Source organism: Oncorhynchus kisutch, linkage group LG30 (genome assembly GCF_002021735.2).
Source record: "Oncorhynchus kisutch isolate 150728-3 linkage group LG30, Okis_V2, whole genome shotgun sequence".
Taxonomy (NCBI): domain Eukaryota; kingdom Metazoa; phylum Chordata; class Actinopteri; order Salmoniformes; family Salmonidae; genus Oncorhynchus; species Oncorhynchus kisutch.
This window is the reverse complement of record NC_034203.2, coordinates 40,590,414-40,604,537: the sequence shown is the minus strand read 5'-3', so window position 1 is coordinate 40,604,537 and position 14,124 is coordinate 40,590,414. Positions and strand designations below refer to the sequence as shown.

Sequence of the window (14,124 nt, the reverse complement as noted above, 5' to 3'; positions counted from 1 at the left end):
CCCTTCTCAGATTATTTTTCCTACTGTGTCTAATATCAAACACTATTTTCAGTATAATATGTAGGGGTCAATAATAAATTATTATTTTTATAAAACTTCGGTATCAATAACATTGTTATAAGAAAAGTGTGCATTCCTAGGTGACATTGCTGTACAACATGGGGTTGACATGACAGCAATTATATGTTTGTTGTCCAACAGACCCGTGGCTTTGTTAGGCTGTAACGTCATTCAACGATCATCATACTTTCAAGGGAAAAAAACAGAAGGAATTTTCAAATTGAAAGCAGAAACTTAAACTGTATTTGACAGTCACAGCATTGAACAGGAGGGACAACTTATAAATTACGAATCTTTCACAATATTCATCAAAACGCAGAGAACCCAACAACTGTTTTAATTGGCCAAGCAAGTAATCTCATTGAACACGTATGGAAACAAACAGTAAAGACAAAACAAACAGTGAGGAAAATTCAGTGCGAAACAAAATGGATGTAATGAGAACCCAGTAGAATATCAATGAGCTGATGTGTGAATGACAAACTGCCAGGTGGATGACAAGGCATGTTGAGAAATATGTTGCACTTTACAAACATTCAGTGGTACAAGAACCAATTTATTTCCAAACGATGACAACCAGTGACTTTGTGAATCACGTCAGAGCAGAGAACATCATCTTGGGGTTTTAAGTTGAGTCGGAAAAGAAATGGCAGAGCCGATGGACAAGGGGAATATGTTATACGGTACAAAAGTAAAATTAACTGCTGTTGGATATAAAGACACTGAACATACTACACAATTAAGCATGACATACTGGATTGGGAGGACCTATGAATGTCATATCTGGATAAGGGAGAAGAAAAAAAAAAATCACCTATAAAACATACAAGCTGATGTGTGAATCTCTAAGTCCAATATCACCCAATCTGTATCCCAAATGGCACCCGATAACCTAATATATTATATAGCAATACTTTTACCCAGGGGTCCTGGTCAAAACTGCACTATATCAGAGGTAGGGTGCCATTTGACACACTTCAGTAAAGCTTGTAACTCAATGGACCCATTGGCTTCTCAGGGGATGGATGCATAGCAGCCATGTTAACTCCCTGGTTAGTAAGAGTCAGAGCGGGACACACCCTAAATCACAAATCAACCCCTAGCTCATAGGTACTTGTGTAGATCTCAGAGGATTGCATAATTGGCAGATCCATCTTGCCCTCTGTTGGAATTGTAGTCAAATTGTGGACATCCTTCCCGAATCTCTCAGATCTACACCAGAGACTAGGATGTAGTGGCTAGGGGTTGAATTGGGATTCAGACAGACACTCGTGTCCAAGCCAGCCTATAGCTCATCTTTCTCTGGAACCTCTTCTTCCTCAGTTCCTTCCTCTGGAGTCTCCTCCTCCTCCTCCTCCTCTTCGTCCTCACCTTCCTCGTCCTCACCTTCCTCTTCTGCCTCAGTGGCTTGTTCTTTGTTTTTCTCATCTTCCTCTTTACGTTTCTTGTCATCTTCCTCCTGTTTCATTTTCTTCTCTGGCTCCTGTGACATGTGTAAAGAGGGGTCGTAACAATAGATGGACATGTATTGACAGTGAACTGGAAGCCTTATTGTGGTAGGTGGCATGTTCAAAATTTCTGCCCAGCACTAGGACACCGGATTCAAATAACCAAGGAGTTGATTGGTGGATGAATTGAAACATGGTGTGTTAATATTGGGAATGTACAATGCACACTCATAGGAGAATAGAGGACCAGCCAGTTCAACACAGTATAGTTATCACATACCTTAGTAACACCCCATGTCTCAGCTCCAAACTCCTCTGCTTCCTTCACATCATCTGAGACCAGGAAGTTGTCAAAGATTGTGCCAGATTTCACCTGAAAAGAAACTCATGTTGGTGTCTTAAATACATTGATAAAAATAAATACATTTAAAAGCTATTTATTTCTCACATGACCAGGAAAAGGCCCTACTATCTACAATTAGCATTACTGTAGATAGTCATAAGGCCATAGGGGTAAAGTACAAAGGAAGCGAGATCTACTCCGGGTCTTCTAAAGCTAACCAGCTTCAGTTAGCTTAGCTTACGACACAGGAGCTTCAGTTAGCTTAGCTTACGACACAGGAGCTTCAGTTAGCTTAGCTTACGACACAGGAGCTTCAGTTAGCTTAGCTTACGACACAGGAGCTTCAGTTAGCTTAGCTTACGACACAGGAGCTTCAGTTAGCTTAGCTTACGACACAGGAGCTTCAGTTAGCTTAGCTTACGACACAGGAGCTTCAGTTAGCTTAGCTTACGACACAGGAGCTTCAGTTAGCTTAGCTTACGACACAGGAGCTTCAGTTAGCTTAGCTTACGACACAGGAGCTTCAGTTAGCTTAGCTTACGACACAGGAGCTTCAGTTAGCTTAGCTTACGACACAGGAGCTTCAGTTAGCTTAGCTTAAGACACAGGAGCTTCAGTTAGCTTAGCTTACGACACAGGAGCTTCAGTTAGCTTAGCTTACGACACAGGAGCTTCAATGGGGTTCCAACCAGAACCAATCTTCAGGGTCATTAATAAAAGCTAAACTTCATTGTGTGTTTTTGACTGCCGAGTCCGCTAGATCGTTCCCATTTCAAGCTCATATATATATATATATATATATAGGCACGTTAGCTGGCCAGCTCATTGACCCCTGCTTTGTAGTAAGCGAACTGAAGTCGGCTAGCTTCGAAGACCATTAGTAGTAAACCCCTCAAGAGTTTATTGGCAAGGTCACATGGTTAGGTAAAACTTGAGGGTAAAAATAGGAGTTTCTCACACGTGTCCACCATTAAAATGCATACATTTGAAATATGTAGCATCTATGTATAATGTATTATGTTTTATTTAAAATTATGTGGTGTCCAGTCTCACCTGCCACAGATCCAGGCCCAGGACACTGATGTCATCAAACTTGTAGATGTTAGAGTCAGCGGCGTACTCTGGGTTATCGATCTCAGGATGGACCCAGGCTCCTTTGTAGTTAGGGTTGTCAATCTGCTTGGGCTTCCACTCTCCCTGCAGACAACACATGGTTGTTGCTTTAGTCTTAACCATTGTTTTTAAAAGCAGTAGGCGCATTCTTCCTGCACTCCTGGGCTAAGCGAATGTTCACTCTTGCACATTTTATAAGTGGGCTAGTTGGCCCTGCTCCGGAGCACGGTTAGCGACGACTTTTCGGAGTTAGCCCCAGAAACACGGTGCCAATATAGCCAGTGTGAAACAGGGTCAAGAATAATGCCTAGCATGCTCACTGTCCAATCACAAAAGCTGCACTGAAACTTAAATTTACATATGCATGTTAATTTGATCAGTAAAATCATACCATTTCATCCTTCAATCGGATTAAAATACTGTAATACGTGCAAAAACTGGTTGCTATGCCTGACAAAAATGTTTTCCATGCAGGTTGGCTAAAGTCTTCGTACTTACCCAACTAAAGCAACTGCTGGAAGGGCAGCAAACACTTTTCATAGCTTTTATGTCAACATTTAATTGGATATAGCCACAATAACAATATTGTTGTAGGATTTCGCCTGGATCAGAAAAGTTGCTCTCGTTCACGCACAGCATTCACTGCAAATATGTTCTTAACCTGTCAGAGACAAAATGTAGTCTAGCGGTTAAGAGCTTTGGCCCAGTAACTGAGAAGGTTGCTGGTTCAAATCCCCGAGCCAACTAGGTGAAATATATGTTGATGTGCCCTTGAGCAAGGCACTTAACCCTAATTGCTCCTGTAAGTTGCTCTGGATAAGTGTATCTACCAAATGACTAAAATGCTAAGTAAAAATGTTGGTCGCTTGTCCGTTATCCCAGGGCTTTGGAATAAATGTGAATACTTACCCCAGTGTAAAAAAATGCTTGTGTGAACACAGGCTAAGCTAGCCCCGGGGCTAAGAACAATGCATCTAGCCCCGGGGCTAAGAACAATGCATCTAGCCCCGGGGCTAAGAACAATGCATCTAGCCCCGGGGCTAAGAACAATGCATCTAGCCCCGGGGCTAAGAACAATGCATCTAGCCCCGGGGCTAAGAACAATGCATCTAGCCCCGGGGCTAACAACAATGCATCTAGCCCCGGGGCTAACAACAATGCATCTAGCCCCGGGGCTAACAACAATGCATCTAGCCCCGGGGCTAACAACAATGCATCTAGCCCCGGGGCTAACAACAATGCATCTAGCCCCGGGGCTAACAACAATGCATCTAGCCCCGGGGCTAAGAACAATGCATCTAGCCCCGGGGCTAAGAACAATGCAGTGTGATAATGTCTATAGAGTCTTCCTCAACTTGTGCCAGTTGCACAAAGGTTAAGTCCTAACCAGTTTTGCAACAAACGGTCCAAATTGTGTGGCATTATTTCAGGAAACAACTTCCTCCATACCACTTCACAAAAACTGAATGGCAACAAAAGCTATTGCAAAAATGTTGCTAGAACTTCCCTTTCAAGAATAACATGTTTCTACAACGTTGCGGTCTTGAATACCACTCTGGCTAAGCACATCTCATTGACAAATTAGCTAGAAACACTCCTCTTGGTTCAGTTTGATAAGCTGATAGTGTTTCTCAACTATTGTCCTCGAGTACCATCCATTGCACATTTTTGTCCTAGAACCACACTAAACAATCTGAGTCAAACTACTTATAGCAAGCCTTTGATTAGTTGAATTAGGTACACTTGTTCTGGGCTTGTAGACTAGAGTTGAGGAACACTGGTATAGTGTGATCACTGATCACCGCCCCAGCCTAGTTTAACACAAACCTTGTACTCTGGGTTGGTGATCACAGGCGGCTCCCACTCTCCATCCATGTCCACGTCCCAGTCGTCAGGCTTCTTGGCATCAGGGTCAGGGATGTTCTCAGCCACATCCCAGTCCTGGAACAACAGTCATTTACTACTACAGTATAGCTTACTGGACCAATCCTGGACACACAGCTCACAACATAAAAATCACTTCCTTCTATGGCACGTCGTGGTCAGCCTCACTATATCATGGTAAAACCAATATTAATAATATAAGACTTGGATGAAAATAGGTGTAGGTACTCTGGTCTTGTTTATATTTAAGAGCAGGAGCTCCACAATACTTCAGTTTAATAGTCTATCAGAAGAACAGGAACTCAAACAGTGAAACATCTGAGGAGATGTTGCTACTAGCCCCTCCCGAGTGGTGCAGTGGTCTAAGGCACGGCATCTCAGTGCTAGAGGCATCACTATAGACCCTGGTTAGATTCTAGGCTGTATCACAACCGGCCGTAGGGCGGTGCACAATTGGCCCAGCGTCATCCGGGTTTGGCCAGGGGGAATAGGCCGTCATTGTAAAATAAGAATTTGTTCTTAATAACTGACTTGCCTAGTTAAATAAAATACACTCAGCTCCTGCACTGACTATAGTAATAATGAGGCATCTGTCCTCTACTTTCTTTTACTGGGTGTATTTTACAGTAAAGTGTCTTCATATGATTTAAATACAGTTTAAATAAAAGTTTGATTTGAATAGGCTTGGTGCCACGTGGTGTTTAAAGACAGTGGTTGTACCTCTGGCTTGGTGTCTTCAGCATCGTCCATCTTGGGGCGGTCGTCCCAGTCCTCGGGCTTCTTGGCCTCGGGGTCCTTGATGGTCTTAGCCGGCAGGAAGTCCCAGTCCTCCTCCAGAGTGCCTGACTCAACCTTCTCATTATCGATCTTCACCTCGTAGGTCTGGTTTGGGTTCAGGATCAGCGTGTACAGGTGGGTCAGCTCGTCATCCTGAAGAGGGGGAAGAGAGATCGCTTAGGTTAAAGTAGGTGTGTGTGAGAGAGTGAGAAGGTAATCAGAGGACAGAACTCAAAATGAGAGCACCTTACCTTGCACTTGACTTCCTTCTTAATGAGGTGATTCTTGCCCTTGTAGTTGAAGATAACGTGGACCTTCTTGGTGCTGTAGCCACAGATGTCAGGGCCTGTACAGGTCGCAGGACAGAGTATGATCAAATTAGCACTAGAGGTGCTAATTGCATATTTAGTTGAATTTAATTCATGTTAGCAGGCAATATTAATTAGGGAAATTGTGTTACTTCTCTTGCGTTCATTGCACGCAGAGTCTGCTTGCAAACGTAGTAAAGTTTGAATGAATGCTTACTAGCCTGCTGCTGCCTACCACCGCTCAGTCAGACTGCTCTGTCAAATCATAGACTTAATTATAATATAATAAACACAAGTACGAGCCTTTGGTCATTAATATGGTCAAATATGCAACAGTTTGGGCCACCTGTCTCGCTGCGAACAAATTTTCCAGAATTTTACATAATTACGACATAACATTGAAAGTTGTGCAATGTAACAGCAATATTTAGACTTAGGGTTGCCACCCGTTCGATAAAATACAGATCAATTACGTATTTCACTGAAAGAATAAACGTTTTGTTTTCGAAATGATAGTTTCCGGATTTGACCATATTAATGACCAAAGGCTCGTACTTGTGTTTATTATATTATAATTAAGTCTATGATTTGACAGAGCAGTCTGACTGAGCGGTGGTAGGCAGCAGCAGGCTAGTAAGCATTCATTCAAACTTTACTACGTTTGCAAGCAGCTCTTAGCAATGCTTGAAGCACAGCGCTGTTTATGACTTCAAGCCGATCAACTCCTGAGATTAGGCTGGCAATACTAAAGTGCCTATTAGAACATCCAATAGTCAAAGGTATATGAAATACAAATGGTATAGAGAGAAAGTCGACGTGTCATAATTCCTATAATAGCTACAACCTAAAACTTGTTAACTTCTTGGATATAGGGGGCGCTATTTAAATTTTGGGATGAAAAACGTTCCCGTTTTAAACAAGATATTTTGTCACGAAATGATGCTCGACTATGCATATAATTGACAGCTTTGGAAAGAAAACACTGACGTTTCCAAAACTACAGTTACAGGCGAAACCCAGATAAAAATCCAATCAGGAAGTGCTGCATTTTTTTTAAACCGAGAGATGCCAATGACTCCTTATATGGCTGTGAATGGGCCACGAATGAGCTTAGGCTTTCTGTCGCTTCCCCAAGGTGTCGACAGCATTGTGACGTATTTGTAGGCATATCATTGGAAGATTGACCACAAGAGACTACATCTACCAGGTGGTCGCTTGGTGTCCTCCGTTGCAATTATTGCGTAATCTCCAGCTGCAGTATTTCTCTGTTTGCTTCTGATGAGAAACCAACTGTCACAACTGATATATTATCGAATAGATATGTGAAAAACACCTTGAGGATTGATTCTAAACTACGTTTGCCATGTTTGTCGATATTATGGAGCTAATTTGGAAAAAAGTTTGCCGTTGTAGTGACTGAATTTTCCGGTCTTTCTCTTAGCCAAACGTGATGAACAAAATGGAGCTATTTCGCCAACAAAAATATTTTTGGGGAAAAAAAATGAACATTTGCTATCTAACTGAGAGTCTCGTCATTGAAATCATCCGAAGTTCTTCAAAGGTAAATGATTTTATTTGAATGCTTTTCTTGTTTTTGTGAAAATGTTGCCTGCTGAATGCTAGGCTTAATGCTATGCTAGGCTATCAATACTCTTACACAAATGCTTGTGTAGCTTTGGTTGAAAAGCATATTTTGAAAATCTGAGATGAGTGTTGTTAACAAAAGGCTAAGCTTGTGTTTGAATGTATTTATTTCATTTGCGATTTTCATGAACAGGAAACGTTGCGTTATGGTAATGAGCTTGAGGCTATGATTACGCTCCCGGATACGGGATTGCTCGTCGCTAGAGGTTAACTGGGAATATCGAACCACCAGCTTTCATATGTTCTGAGCAAGGAACTTAAAATGTAAAAAAAAAAACATACTGCACTTCTACTTTATCCAACACTTTGTTTTTGCCATATTTAAATCAAATTGAGCATGTTTCATTATTTGAGACTAAATAGATTTTATTTATGTATTATATTAAGTTCAAATAAAAGTGTTCATTCAGTATTGCTGTAATTGTCATTATTACAAATACACAAATAAATAATGAAATCGGCTTTGGCTTTTTTTGGTCCTCCAATAAATTGGTATCAGCGTTGAAAAATCATAATCGGTCGACCTCTAGTAGAGACCTTCCATCCTATCACCACAAAGTTGTCCAATATAATTGAGTCATCGTCACACACACCAGTCCTGATGTTCCTGCCCATGTTATTAGACTAGGAAATAAATTTGTCATGCCACAACGTGTTAAATTTAAGAAAAACTCCTGTGTGTATTCACTAACCAAATGGAAGCAAATGGAACAAAAACAGGGAGGGACCTATCTGAATTTGTATAATATAAAAAATAATGTTTTTATAAACTCTTGTTTATGTTGCAAAATGTTTGGCTACAATTTTCTATGATGTGCCCTAATGAATACACGCCAGTGCACTGCCCATAAGACCAGACAGAGGTACCTACCGAACATGATGTAGTACTGGGAGTCTCCGTGCATCTCAGCCTGGTCAAGGGTGGAGGGGAACACCTTGACATAACCGCCACCACAGTCAATTTTCTGCTCGTGTTTCACAGTGAACTGGATCACCAGAGTCTTTCCCTCGTTGCTGAAGGGTTCGAAGCGGGCCGATGCGGCATAGAAACGGGCGTCCTGGCTCGTCTGTAGACCTGGGGACACAGCCAGAGTGTTGCATGGTAACACTGATGAATACTCGCTGTATAACAGTCATAATGGCTGACAACACAAGTCACAAATCACCAACAGCCATTATCAGTATCTTAGTTAATAACAGAACATGTTCAAGACCCCAGCCAAACAGCAGGCTGCAGAATTGTGGTAAATTCCATCAATTCAGGAAGTAAACCGAAAAGCTACAACCAGTGTAGGAATTTCAGTTCACTTCCTGAAATGACCCCAAACCTTAGTAGGCAGCACTGATCCAGGAGACAAGAAACTGACCCAGTAAGGTCATCGACCCAGGAGGCAATAATGAACTAACCTTTGTCCTTCTCAGCATCTCCATAGAAGTTACCAGCTGTCAGTTTCCACTCTCCGTAGTCTGCCTTGTGCTTCGAGTCCAGCCAGCGAGTCTTCCAGGCATCTGCAGAAAGATACACCAACCAATGAACAGTCAGAATCATCAAAAATGAAGACCAGTCACTGACATCGCCTTACAGTGGAAAATATGGCACAAGGCCTTCTCCATCTCAAACACAGTAATTTTACAGTCTGTACACCATCTGTTAAGGGCAAAAACATTCATTTCAGTTTTAATTTCTTTTTTAAAGTGTCACCAGCTACTTCTCTGATGACATACACAAAAACAAATGGCTTGATGATTAGGTATGGTGAGTCAAATGTTACAAATGGAACTCATGATTCTGTCTGAATAGACCAGTGTAGCCTAACTAACGTGACTGTAGTTACCTAACTAAGTCTGCAAATGTTACATTGTCAAAGCTAATTTTCTTTCAATATGTAGCAATATAGCTAGCATTAACATGTAAATAATGCATGTGCAACAAAATATGCAGTATACAGTTCAATTGAAGAGAAGGCAGTGTGACAACTCATTTCCAGGTCCATCTTTGAAACTCGTGCATGGCCTGAGTAAGTGGGCTAGCTAGCTAACGTTTCTAGACGAGGGTGGAACGTTAGAAATAAAACGAACTTACCTCCATCAAGGAATTGTTCTTGGAAATAAACGGTAGAATGAACAGAAAATATGGACAGAATTATCGCGAATGCTCCCAAGACCTGCATTTTGACCGCCTAAAGCTTAAACGTTGTCCTCAAAAGAGACTCTTCCAGGTAATGTCTTGTGATTTCATTGAATGACAAGGAAGGGAAAGCAATTTCGGAGTTGCTCGAGTGAACAGATGTCTGCCTCTCATTGGTTCAAACGCTATCATCCTTAACCAATCAGATGAGACCACGAAACACACGCTCGGTCATTCCTCTTCCGGTGAACTAAATTCCGCTGATCCAGTGGTAAATTGTTTTGAATTGATAGTACAGAGTTTATGTCAAAATTGACTTTTCATAGCAGGTTAGGATAATTTATGCAGCAGGTTAGGATAATTAACGTAGCAGCTTAGGAAAAGGGTTAGGGTTAGCTCAAATACAACATTGCCTAACCTTTAAAATCAGAATCATGGTCAGATTGAGCCTTATTCTACAATGTACAAAATACTAAAAAATAAAGAAAATACTTGAATGAGTAGGTGTATCCAAACTTTTGACTGGTACTGTATGTATGTATGTGTAACGGATGTGAAACGGCTAGCTAGTCAGCGGTGGTGCGGCTAAATAGCGTTTCAATCGTGGACGTCACTTGTTCTGAAGTAGTGGTTCCCCTTGCTCTGCAAGATCCGCGGCTTTTGTGGAGCGATGGGTAGCGATGCTTCGTGGGTGACTGTTGTTGATGTGTGCAGAGGGTCCCTGGTTCGAGCCCGGGTATGGGCGAGGGGACGGTCTAAAGTTATACTGTTACATATGTATGTACATTACCAGTCAAAAGTTTGGACACACCTAATCATTCCAGGTGTTTTTTAAATTTGTACATTGTAGTTTAACAGTGAAGACATCAACACTGTGAAATAACACATATGGAATCATGTAGTAACCAAAAAAGTGTTAAACAAATCCAAATATATTTTATATTTGAGATTCTTCAAAGTAGCCCATGTTGGCCTTGACAGCTTTGCACACGCTTGGCATTCTCTCAACCAGCCTCATGGGGTAGTAACCTGGAATGCATTTCAATTAACAGGTGTGCCTTGCTAAAAGTTTATTTGTGGAATTTCTTTCCTTCTTAATGCATTTGAGCCAATCGGTTGTGTTGTGACAAGGTAGGGGTGGTATACAGAAGATAGCCCTATTTGGTAAAAAGCCAAGTCCATATTATGTCAAGAACAGCTCAAATAAGTAAACAGAAACGACAGTCCGTCATTACTTTAGGACATGAAGGGCAGTCAACCCGAAAAATGTCAAGAACTTTGAAAGTTTCTTCAAGTGCAGTCGCAAAGACTATCAAGCACTGTGATGAAACTGGCTCTCATGAGGACCGCCACAAAAAAGGAAGACTCTTGGCATTCTCTCAACTAGCTTCACTAAGTCCCACTAGTCCCACTAAGCGCAAACCTGATGGGATGGCATATTGCTGCAGAATGCTGTGGTAGCCATGCCTGTTAAGTGTGCCTTGAATTCTAAATAAATCACAGTGTCACCAGCAAAGCAAACACCATCACACCTCATCCTCCATGCTTCACGGTGGGAACCACACATGTGGAGATAATCTTTTCACCTACTCTGCGTCTCACAAAGACACAGCGGTTGGATCAAACACATTAATAAATCAATAAATTCCACAAATTAACAAGGCACACCTATTAGGTGAAATGCATTCCAGGTGACTACCTCACGAGGCTGGTTGAGAGAATAACAAGCGTGTGCAAAGCCGTCATCAAGGCAAAGGGTGGCTACTTTGAAGAATCTCAAATGTAAAATATATTTTGATTTGTTGATTAACACTTTTTTAGTTACTACATGATTCCATGTGTTATTTCATAGTGTTGATGCCTTCACTATTATTCTACAATGTAGAAAATAGTAAAAATAAAGAAAAACCCTTGAATGAGTAGGTGTGTCCAAACTTTTGACTGGTACTGTATACTGAACAAAAATATAAAGGCAACATGTAAAGTGGTGGTCCTCACCAGAACTGTAGCCAGGGAATTGAATGTTAATTTCTCTACCATAAGCCACCTCCAATGTTGTTTTAGAAAATTTGGCAGTATGTCCAACTGGCCTCACAACCGCAGACCACATGTAACCATGCCATCCCAGGACCTCCACATCCAGCTTCTTCACCTGCGGGATCGTCTGAGACCAGCCACCCGGACAGCTGATGAAACTGAGGAGAATTTCTGTCTGTAATAAAGCTCTTTTGTAGGGAAAAACACATTTTGATTGGCTGGCTCTGGCTTCCCAGTGGCTACCCACGACTAAGCCCCCGCCCAGTCATGTGAAATCCATAGAGTAGGTCTTAATTTATCCATTTAAATTGACTGATATCCTTATATGAACTGTAACTCAGTAATATCATTGAAATTGTTACATGTTGCATTTATATTTTTGTTCAGTAATAAAATGTCAAATGTATATTGTGAGAGGAAAAATTGCAAGATTATGTTGTAATACTTTTATCAAATGGTTATTTTATTCGACAGAATAGAGTATTCTTAACTATTGTGTGTGTGTGTTCTACTGAGGATGGGAGATAACACTGACAGGAAAATTACAATGTATTTTGGGTGATAAAACCTAAAGAGCATTCCAGAGCATGGATTAATGTTGCTTTTCTATACCTTACCAGGGAGAGATGGCTCCAGTTTGGAGTCGGAGGGACGAACACTGGTCTATACAATGAAAACTGTTGACACAGCAGATACTGTCTGCTATGTATTATAGGTATCTTTCATACAAATCTTAACCTTGTGACCCATTCTATAGATCTGTTGTTCGTCATGTAGGTTGAAAGGGATGTATCTTGGCCATAAAAGACCTTTGTACTTTTGTCCCGGTGCTCTCAACGAATCATTTGACCGTGAATCGTCGACCAGCCAACATTATGAAAGAGCACTCAATCGATTCCCTTTACGTGTGTGCGTTGTATTGGCCTGCACTATTATTAAAAAGTGATTCAAGATTTAGTTTAAGTATAACTCTGACTTGTGTGATCAGTTTGTCTCTCCTCATTTGATAGTAAAGAAATGAACCACAACCATATGTAAAATGTAGTGCATTCGGAAAGTACTCAGACCCCTTGACTTTCTCCACATTTTGTTACGTTACAGCCTTATTCTAAAAATGATTCAATTATTTTTCTTCCTCATCAATCTACACACAATACCTCATAATGACAAAGCAAATATATATATATTTTTTTACATTTTAGCTAATTCAGAATTTGTTTTTAAACAGAAATACCTTATTTACATAAGTCTTCAGACCATGTGATATGAGACTCCAAATTGATCTCAGGTGCATCCTGTTTCCATTGATCAGAGTAGCAGCAGCGAAGAAGGGGGGGGGGCAATGCAAGTAGTCTGGGTGGCCATTATATTATATTATATTATATTATATTAGCTGTTCAGGAGTCTTATGGCTTTTAATGTTTTTATTTCACCTTTATTTAACCAGGTAGGCTAGTTGAGAACACCTTTATTTAACCAGGTAGGCTAGTTGAGAACACCTTTATTTAACCAGGTAGGCTAGTTGAGAACACCTTTATTTAACCAGGTAGGCTAGTTGAGAACACCTTTATTTAACCAGGTAGGCTAGTTGAGAACAAGTTCTCATTTGCAACTGCGACCTGGCTAAGATAAAGCATAGCAGTGTGAACAGACAACACAGAGTTACACATGGAGTGAACAATTAACAAGTCAATAATACAGTAGAAAAAAAAGAGTCTATATACATTGTGTGCAAAAGGCATGAGGAGGTAGGCGAATAATTACAATTTTGCAGATTAATAACACTGGAGTGATAAATGATCAGATGGTCATGTACAGGTAGAGATATTGGTGTGCAAAAGAGCAGAAAAGTAAATAAATAAAAACAGTATGGGGATGAGGTAGGTAAAAATGGGTGGGCTATTTACCGATAGACTATGTACAGCTGCAGCGATAGGTTAACTGCTCAGACAGCAGATGTTTGAAGTTGGTGAGGGAGATAAAAGTCTCCAACTTCAGCGATTTTTGCAATTCGTTCCAGTCACAGGCAGCAGAGAACTGGAACGAAAGGCGGCCAAATGAGGTGTTGGCTTTAGGGATGATCAGTGAGATACACCTGCTGGAGCGCGTGCTACGGATGGGTGTTGCCATCGTGACCAGTGAACTGAGATAAGGCGGAGCTTTACCTAGCATGGACTTGTAGATGACCTGGAGCCAGTGGGTCTGGCGACGAATATGTAGCGAGGGCCAGCCGACTAGAGCATACAAGTCGCAGTGGTGGGTGGTATAAGGTGCTTTAGTGACAAAACGGATGGCACTGTGATAAACTGCATCCAGTTTGCTGAGTAGAGTGTTGGAAGCAATTTTGTAGATGACATCGCCGAAGTCGAGGATCGGTAGGAT

General features: G+C 41.1%; 1 protein-coding gene across 1 annotated transcript; it reads right to left on the bottom strand.

Moving 5' to 3' along the window:
- Positions 1–280: 280 nt before the first annotated feature.
- Positions 281–9,880, bottom strand: calr3b (calreticulin 3b). Its single transcript, XM_020467796.2, has 9 exons — positions 9,661–9,880; positions 8,985–9,086; positions 8,449–8,652; positions 5,877–5,971; positions 5,569–5,778; positions 4,792–4,905; positions 2,905–3,048; positions 1,789–1,881; positions 281–1,543 (listed from the first exon to the last, which is right to left on the bottom strand). The coding sequence occupies exons 1-9, from the start codon at positions 9,746–9,748 to the stop codon at positions 1,346–1,348; spliced, it is 1,248 nt and encodes a 415-aa protein (XP_020323385.1). The 5' UTR covers positions 9,749–9,880; the 3' UTR covers positions 281–1,345.
- Between the last annotated feature and the right edge of the window lie 4,244 nt (positions 9,881–14,124).

Bases quoted from the DNA above. Each gene is read 5' to 3' on its own strand.
- calr3b (XM_020467796.2), bottom strand. From the start codon at position 9,748: ATGCAGGTCTTGGGAGCATTCGCGATAATTCTGTCCATATTTTCTGTT. The intron at 5,972-8,448 runs GTAGGTACCTCT...CGACCTGTACAG, and splicing joins CCAGTACTACATCATGTTCG to GCCCTGACATCTGTGGCTAC. The intron at 4,906-5,568 runs GTACAACCACTG...CTGTTGTTCCAG, and splicing joins CTGAAGACACCAAGCCAGAG to GACTGGGATGTGGCTGAGAA.